Below are 10,000 nucleotides of genomic sequence, written 5' to 3' on the forward strand. Positions count from 1 at the left end.
GATGACTTTATTAACAGAATCTCAGTGGAACTTACGTGTTGAGGAGCTTTCGATCATTCAGGTTGACTCGTGTTATTGATCCAACGGGCCTGCAGAGTACCAGCACAGTGTGATGTAATAGATTACTGTGTTTCTGGAATATTACCTGCTCTGTGAAGCTCTTGAATAATGACGATCAAACAGGAACAGGCTCTGTCATTACATTAACAAATTTATGGTCAAAATAAATAACCCATGAGGACGGTGCTGCTGCGGCCCTCCTGGACCCTCCTCAGGGACTCTGTGGGTCCGCGGACCGCACTTTGACAACCACTGCTTTCACGTGACTTTCATATTTTTGAGCGGTTCTTTTACTCATAAAATCTAAAATGAATTCACGGATTATTTAATTTAATGATCCTTCAGTCTGAACATGGACATCAAGAAGTAAAGCTGCCATTATTATCATTATTATCATTATTATTATTATTATCATTATTATTATTATTATCATTATCATTATCATTATCATTATTATTATCATTATTATTATCATTATTATTATTATCATTATAATAATATAATAATGATAATAATAATATTATTATTATCATTATTATTATTATCATTATCGTTATTATTATTATTATTCTCATTATTATTATTATCAATATCATTATCATTATTATTATTATCATTATTATTATTATCATCATTATTATCGTTATCATCATTATTATCATTATCATTATTACCATTATTATCATTGTTATTACTATTATTATTATTATTATTGTCATTATTATTATCATTATTATAATTATCATTGTTATAACTATTATTATTATTATTATTATCATTATTATTATAATTATTATTATTATTATTATTATTATTATCATTATAATTATTATTATTATTATTATCATTATCATTATTTTTATCATTATCATTACTATTATTATTATTATTATTATCATTATTATTATCATTATTATTATTATTATTATCATTATAATAATAATAATAATAATAATAATAATTATTATTATTATTATTATTATTATCATTATTATCATTATCATTATTATTATTATTATTATTATTGTCATTATTATTATCATTATTATTATTATTATGATTATGATTATCATTATTATTATCATTGTCATTATTATTATCATTATTATTATCGTTATCATTATTATCATTTTTATTATTATTATTAATTTCTTAGTTGATCCACTAATTAACTCCTAATGGGGCGGCTGTAGCTCAGGAGTCCGAAAAGTTTCTGAATGTTTCCAAAAGATTCGGGATGTTTCTAAAAGATTCCGAATGTTTCCGAATGTTTCCCGAAAGATTCTGAATGTTTCCGAAAGTTTCTGAATGTTTCCAAAAGATTTTGAATGTTTACGAATGTGATGATGAAAGAACATGATGTCAGTCTGATTGATTATCTCATTAATAATGTGATGATGATGCAGTTTCAAAGGGCCTGTGTATGAAGTGTGTGTGTGTGTGTTTGTGTATGAGTGTGTGTGTATGAAGTGTGTGTGTGTGTGTGTGTGGCTGTGTTTGTGTGTGTGTGTGGGTGTGTGTGGTGTGTGTGTGTGTGTGTGTGTGTGTTTGTGTATGAGTGTGTGTGTGCGTGTGTGTGTGTGGCTGTGTTTGTGTATGAGTGTGTGTGTGTGTGTGGCTGTGTTTGTGTATGAGTGTGTGTGTATGAAGTGTGTGTGTGGCTGTGTGTGTGGCTGTGTTTGTGCATGAGTGTGTGTGTGTGTGTGTGTGTGTGTGTGTGTGTGTGTGTGTGTGTGTGTGTGTAGGGGGGTTGGACCAGCACCAGGAGGAGGAGGAGGATCACATGAGTCGCAGGTCATCATCACCTCCTCCTCCTCACTAACACTCTGGCTCTCTCTCCGCTCCTCCTGGCCCGGATCGGCTCGGCTCTGCTCGGGACGCTTTCACCTGGACCCGGACACGCAGAGACAGATCGGGACCGGAGCAGGAGGACCGGACCGGGATCTGCAGGATCCGGCCGCGGGCTCCCGTCATGCTGGGCGCGGTGAAGATGGAAGGGCACGAGGCTCCGGACTGGAGCGGATACTACAGCGAGGAGGTCGGTCACTGTCCGCCCGCTTTACCGCCGCTTTACACGGTCACTGAGAGGTCTGAGAGCCGGGGCAGACCCGTCCGGACCAGGTCCACATAGATCCAGATTAGAGGGAGAAGTTTTCTGTAGAAAGTTCCGATGAGCTTCTGTGAGCGGCTCGAACATTTTGTCCTCTGAATTTATTAAGTGAAGCTTAAAACTTAAAACAAAGTGAAAGTTAAATCTCATTAAAATCATTTAAACATCACCTCCGCTCAAAACCTCAAAATGAAGTGAAAGGCTAACCTTTGATCATTAAAAGGTTTTACCAGATTATTTAAAATGATTCAGATTTGAACTTTTCCTGTTTCACTGATCAGATAGATCAGTTTCTTTTAATGTTGGATCAGTGATGAGCGTCTGCGCGAGAAGAGAAGAGAAGCTGTGGAGATCAATATCTGCATCCATAATAATAATAATAATAATAATAATAATAATAATAATAATGATAATAATAATAATGATAATAATAAGACCGATTATTTTGAATTTATATGAAACATTTCATTTTAACGCTGAATACTGAAGAAGATTTTAAATCGAACTCAACGAAATTAAATCGAATCAAAACCTGAAATAAACTGAAGCTCAGGTGTTTTATTGACGCGACGTCTCACTGCAGGAAATTATATATTTTATTGTATTAATTTTAGTTTTGATTCATCGGTTCTGAGATCAATGATCTCGGGTCAAAGCAGAGCTGCAGCAGCGCGAGGACTCGACCGAACTGCACCAAGAAAACACAGAAAATAGAAATAATCAGATGAAACATTTGCACACAGACAACATGAACTCATCACATCTTTAAAATCGATCAGTGAAAACATATTGTGATGTTCGGTGTGTAGATTGATCCGGAACCAGCTCAGACTTTTGAAACGGTAAAATCAAACTGCTATTTTAAGGAGAGACACGTTCGTGTCTTACTGACGTGGTTTCACTTTAAATTGTGTTTCTTTTAAACGGAGTCTTGAATGAAAATTTACGACCGACGGACAAAATCAGTTCACTTAAAATAATCAGATCGTTTTAATCACTTTTGTTTTTGATCCGATGTGAGCGCACACTTAATCTCATAATATTACATTATCGATGATTAACAGCTTATTATTACCTGATGATCAGCTGATGATCAGAGTCACGAGCTTTATTATAATGTTGATTATAGAGTTTTTCAGAAGCCGCCGCTGTTGAGTCTCTCTCTCTCTCACACACACACACACACACACACACATCACCTCTATAATATAATAGAAACACAGTGTGTGTGTGAATATTGTTGTCTTTATTAAAAACATCAGCTGATTTTTATTGCTCTTAAATTAAAGTGGATGTAAAATCATCTCGTGGCTCCGCAGCTGGTTGAAATCCAACAATCAGATTTAATAAATATGAATCTATTGTTCTGTTATCAAAGTGACAATTAATTTATATAGTGATATATTTAGTTATAGTTTTAATGCTGAATCATGAATTCCAGTCTGTAGGGAATCCAGCAGCAGCTCGCGCGGATCAAAAGACAGAAACATAAAAGATGAAAAAACGATTTAATGTTAATGTTTAGTTTCACAGGAAGCGTTTCATTAAAATTGATAAATAATGTGATTAAATTCTTAAGTATCAAAAATAACGTTTTCAGACAGAAACATTTTCTATCTGACTTGATGTGATCAATTTAAAGATGAATCGATCTCCCGTTAAAGAATAAATAACTGTTGTGCAGCCGGAAGTATTAGAGACTGTAAATATAGAATACAACACATCAATAAATTAGAATCCATCGATGAAAGACGTGACGGCGCGTTTGATGGATCGGATCAAAGGATGAAAACAATAACAAGTCTCAATAAAATGTAACTGATCAATAATTATTAAGTCAGCGGATCATTTATTCTTTTGTTGAAGTTATTTTCAAATTAATCATCAGTGAAATTTATACTGTTTTTTCCCGTCCTTTAAAATCAATTCATATTGAACAGCTGAAATATTATTGATCACTCTCTGAAACTAAATATGTTGTTTTTTCTTAATCAATTAATGATGATGTAATGAGTTATAGAATTAAAGAGGATCAATTATGGATTGATTAATGGAACTGAGTAATTTATTGATGAAAGTCTTTTTATGATTCATGTGTTTTTTCAGTGGGGGGAAAATCTAACAGACCTGAATTTGTATTATATGATTATTATATATTAATATTCATATAATGTTAATATTATATTAATATTTATGTTCATATTTATTTTGTTTTAAACTTAATATGAGTTATTTACTTATTTAAGGAGGATATCTCTTCATACCATCTTAAATCGAGGCTTTTCAAATTAAAAGGTTTGGTCTCAAATGAAACGATCAGATTAGGGATCAATCGACAAGGATTCAGAGTGATAATCTATCGATTGATCAATCAATAGAATCAGTTCAAATGTTGCTTCGCTTTAATCAAATCAAATATAACAACTGTTGACAGTCTGAGGCTGAATATTGATCCACAATCATGTTGATCTGAAGGTTTGAATTCATCGTCAGTGGTTCAGTCAGAAATCATAAACACGGAAATCATTCGATCAATCATTTATCAATAAACAGTGACTTTATCAGTTTGATACGTTACCGTCAACCGTGTTGGTGCTGCTGGCCCAGGTCAGAACCAGAAACCAGAAACCAAAAACCAACTAGATCTTTTCATCACAGTGTGAAGCGGTCACAGGTCCAACAGAACCTGAAGGAGAATTAAACATTAAAAAAATCTGTAAAAGAAATAATCTGCAAAATATCTTCATCTGTTTCTGTACTGGTCCTACTGGTCCTTCAGATTCTACTGGTCCTACTGGTCCTTCAGATCCTACTGGTCCTACTGGTCCTACTGGTCCTACTGGTCCTTCAGATCCTACTGGTCCTAATGGTCCTTTAGATCCTACTGGTCCTTCAGATTCTACTGGTCCTACTGGTCCTTCAGATCCTACTGGTCCTTCAGATTCTACTGGTCCTAATGGTCCTTCAGATCCTACTGGTCTTTCTGGTCCTTCTGGTCAAGCCGGTCCTACTGATCCGACTGGTCCTACTGGTCCGACGGGTCCTACAGGTCCTACGGGTCCTACTGGTCCTACGGGTCCTACTGGTCCTTATGATCCTGGTTCAAGTCTAACCAGTAAAACACTAACTGGTCTTGTTCTTACAGAGTTGGTCTATTCATGTCTTACTGTTACGATACTGGTCTTTGTGGTTCTGCTTTGACAGTTTTTAAAACAGTCTTTGGTCTGGTCTAAAATCTGTTCCCACTGCGTGTCACCAGTTCTTCAGGACCAGTACAAGAACACCAGACCAGGTAGAACTGGTTCTGGTCTAACTGCTTGGAATCCTCTCTAACCGTCACTGATTAACTGGTTTGTCTGATTCTAGTCCATCTGGTTCTGACCAGCTCATACCGTTCTAGTATAAACATCTCTGATCTGGTTACGGTGTCAGTTTAAATGACTCTGAATTGGTCTAACTGGTTCGGGTCTCTCTGCAGATCTACACTCTGATGGCCACCAGTCAAATGGCTTCTAGTCCGGTCCGTCTGGTTTTGGTTTTGTTGTAACTAGTACTGGTACAACTGTTTATGTTTCTCTGCAGATGTACTCTCCAATGGCTGGCGGTGGGATGGGTTCTGGTCTTGGATCCATGACGGGATACATGTCCAGCAGTGGGACCACATCTGGCTCCTTTAACATGTCATACGGCGGGACCGGTCTCAGCCCAGGCCCCGTGGGAGGGATGGGCGGCTCGGCTCAGGCGGCCATGCCGAGTCTGGGAGGGGGTGTATCCACGATGGGTGGGGCTCTGAGCCCATCCAGTATGAGCTCGGTGTCGGCCCAGCAGGCCTCGATGGGTCTGAACCCATACGGTGGCATGAGTCCCACCATGAGCCCTGGCATGGCCTACGGCGGTGGTGGGCTGAATCGAGGCCGCGACAACAAGGCGTTCAGACGGAGCTACCCCCACGCCAAACCGCCCTACTCCTACATCTCGCTCATCACCATGGCAATCCAGCAGGCGCCCAGCAAGATGCTGACATTGAGCGAGATCTACCAGTGGATCATGGACCTGTTCCCATACTACCGGCAGAACCAGCAGCGCTGGCAGAACTCCATCCGACATTCTCTCTCATTCAACGACTGCTTCGTCAAGGTGTCACGCTCACCAGACAAACCAGGGAAGGGCTCGTACTGGACCCTGCACCCAGACTCCGGGAACATGTTCGAGAACGGCTGCTACCTGCGCCGCCAGAAGAGGTTCAAGTGCGAGAAGAAGATGTCGCCAAAGTCTGACGGCAGGAAGGAGCAGGGGGGAGGAGCATCTCCTTCAGGGGATGCCATCAAGCCTCCAGGACTCCTGGACTCCTCCTCCCTGCCCTCCTCCAGCCAGGCGGCCTCACCTCCTGGTCTGGACCTGCGGGGAGGCGTCGGCGGAGCGTCCGACCTGAAGGTGTCCAGCTCCCAGCTCCTGTCCTCTCTGTCATTACCCCCCCACTCCATGGCTCACGAGTCCCAGCTGCACCTGAAAGGAGACCCCCACTACTCCTTCAACCACCCGTTCTCCATCAATAACTTAATGTCGTCCTCTGAGCAGCAGCACAAACTGGACCTGAAGGCATATGAGGCGCTGCAGTACTCCTCCTACAGCACTGGGGGGGCGTCCAGCCTCGGGGGGAGGACCATGGAGTCTCTGGAGGCCTCCTACTACCAGGGGGTGTACCCCAGACCGCTCCTCAACACCTCGTAGTACCTGCTGCACTTCCTGTTTGGACTCCTCTCTCTGCATGCAGCCGTCCTGGACTTCCTGTGTGACTGTGATGAACCGGATTGACTCTGAACTGCACTCCTGCACTGTGACTGAACCAGGACCCACAGAAACACTTAAAACTGATCCAGGTCTGTGATCCCCTCTCACACACAGAGTCACAAACAAACAAAGATCAAAACCTCCAACACATTCCAGATAAGATCAGTACCACCACGGTCCAACCAATCAATCAATCTGTATTTGTATAGTGCCAATTCACAACAAAGGTCGTCTCATGACACGTTGCAGTGTGAGCAGGTTGGCATCGACTCTTTAGTTCATTAATGAACAGAGATACAACATTTACCCCGCCAGGGTACAGCAGCAGGATGACGGTGTTCACACCTGCAGAATTATCCGATTAAGATGAATCAGGTTTGTTTCCTGTTTTCAGGATGTTCTGACTCCAGATTAAAGACTTCGAGCTGAACACAGAGTCAGAAAACTTCCATTTGCGTCCTGAACATCTTAAAACTGCAAGTTTAATCTCGGACTGGTTTCAGCTTCACTTTCCATCGGTTTGTCTGAACTCGCAGCTCTCTGATAATTCTAGGTTCTGTATTGTAAGCAAGTTCTGAAGAACTGAAGAAGCCTCTTGGATGAGACGTGAAATGTCTCCAACAAAGTCCAGTTGCCTACGATACAGCACCTAGAGGTACCAGGACCTGGATGAACCATCAACAACAGCTCTCTGATAGTTTGTCGTCTTCATTCATTGATCGACTTGCAGCATCGCAACGAGCTGAGATCAATTCTGTCACCACGTCTCAAATAATGATTGAAACTATACTTTAATATTTGAATGACATTTAATTTTCTGTGTCACATTCAAAGTTGAGTCAAGCTGAATAAATGAAATAAGCAGATTTGTTACAGAGTCGATACTTCAACAATAAACACATTCAATCAATTTAATCAGAGTATTTCAATTTATACACATGAACTCAACATGAGAGAAAAAAACTACGTTGAATCGTAAACTGAATTTTTGCAACAGATTTATTTACATAAATTATGAAGATGTGATTGAAACGGATTATATTTATTATTCACGTTTTGTTTGTTCGGGTTAAAGACCGTAGACGTGACGGACGCGTTTCATCACAATGAGCTCAAAATGTAAAACTCTTTCAACATAACTTTAAAATATTAATAATGCTAAAAAGACAAATCAGAGAATTCATCATAAATAAATTAAAAGCTTTTTATTCAACAGAATCTGATGACGACATCACGCGGCTGTTCACTGAAAAACAAATGTTCAATATTATTGAAGTTCATCAAAGAAAAATCACACTTTGATTTCGGCAGATTGTTTTTCAATATCTAACTTCAAACTAACAAAATTAATATCTGATGTTAGAACACGTTCACGTCAGACGATGGTCAGAGGGCCGGAGCGGCGGGCTGAGAGGATTTAAAGGTCAAAGGTCACCTGGTGAAGATGGCGATGTGGTTGTCATGGAGACAGAGTAATGATAACAATTTGATCAGAAATATGAGGCTCTGAGTTTGTTTCTCCCACGATCTCGTCTCGTCCCCGCTGACCTCCGGAGGGGTCGCGACCCTCAGAGTGAGAAACCCCCACACAGATCAAAGAGCTGAGAGTTAAAGGGTCACTTCACTCAAAACGCCCGCCCGTGTCCTGTCCTCTGATGTCCTCTGATGTCCTCTGATGTCGTCTGTATCCAGGCAGATTCATGAGCAGCTCGTGTCCGTGTGTCACTGAAAGTCGTCAATTCATATATTTATTGATTTTTGATTCTCAGGAAATTTATCTGCTCAACGTGTTTGTGAAAATAACGACGTCACTTTGAGATAAATTTACATAAAAACTATTGTTCATGAAGAAAACTCTTCAGCTGATGTATTGATTATTAATAACTTCCAAAAATGAACGCAACAGGATTAATTTGATGTTTGATGTTTCTGATAATTTTTTTAAGTCTGTTGAATTAAACTTCAGACGTTAAACTGGATATTACTGAGCTCGTTTGAAATCATTTCAGTTCAGTTATTGATTTCCGTCACGTTCTGACTCAACTACATGCAGTACATGTACTACATGCGAGTTTATGTAGTACATGTAGTTTCATGTACTGCATGTACTGCATGTACTGCATGTACTGCATGTAGTACATGTAGTTTCATGTAGTACATGTACTGCATGTACTGCATGTAGTACATGTACTGCATGTAGTACACGTGGTGGTGCCGCTGTGAGAGGACCCAGAGCTGCAGATGATCCAGATAAGGACAGTTTCAGATTGAGGCGGCGACGCCTACAGACGAAACTCAGGGCAGAAATCTTTGTTTGTGTTTATTGATCATCAATCAGCCACAGAAGTCTTGTTTATCAATCGGTTGTGATTGATTTAAATGTATTAAGGAAAAAAGAAAAGATTAACGAATCAATCAATAATTTATTCTAGAGGATCTTTGTTTGGTGACTCTCACTCTGTGTGTAAAAGGAGAGACCACTTCCTGTTCCTGTTGATGCATCTGTGTATTGAAACAGTCCATCACTGATTATTGATTATTGATTATTACCATGTGCATGAATGAAGTGGGAGTTCGTCTTCTTCTTCTGTGGATAAAATGTTTGATCAAGCACTGAACTCCTTTTCTTCCCTTTGTAAGGAGGAGGAGGTGAGGAAGGAGGTGAGGGAGGAGGTGAGGAAGGAGGTGAGGGAGGAGGTGAGGGAGGAGGTGAGGAAGGAGGTGAGGGAGGAGGTGAGGGAGGAGGTGAGGAAGGAGGTGAGGAAGGAGGTGAGGAGTTAGGGTGTGTTGAAGGATAGATTATTGATACAGACCCCCCCCCCATGTTTGTTCTGTGAGCTTTCGACTGTGCTGCATGTTTTTCTTCTTCTTCTTCTTCATGTTCTTAACTTATTCTGTCATTTTCAATAAAATGTGAAACATTAATGGTGCATTGTTAATTGATTATTATTGATTGTGATCAGCTCAACACTTTATCATATTCATAGTGATCAATAAGTGACTGCTCATCAGATGAAACATTAATAAGAAGAACGTACC

General features: G+C 39.7%; 1 protein-coding gene across 1 annotated transcript; it reads left to right on the forward strand.

Moving 5' to 3' along the window:
* The first annotated feature begins 1,866 nt into the window (after positions 1 to 1,866).
* foxa1 (forkhead box A1) lies at positions 1,867 to 9,665 on the forward strand. Its single transcript, XM_030410954.1, has 2 exons — positions 1,867 to 2,098; positions 5,753 to 9,665. Exons 1-2 carry the CDS (start codon positions 2,033 to 2,035, stop codon positions 6,899 to 6,901), a joined length of 1,215 nt encoding a protein of 404 aa, XP_030266814.1. The 5' UTR covers positions 1,867 to 2,032; the 3' UTR covers positions 6,902 to 9,665.
* Positions 9,666 to 10,000: the final 335 nt, after the last annotated feature.

Source organism: Sparus aurata, unplaced genomic scaffold (genome assembly GCF_900880675.1).
Source record: "Sparus aurata unplaced genomic scaffold, fSpaAur1.1, whole genome shotgun sequence".
Classification (NCBI taxonomy): domain Eukaryota; kingdom Metazoa; phylum Chordata; class Actinopteri; order Spariformes; family Sparidae; genus Sparus; species Sparus aurata.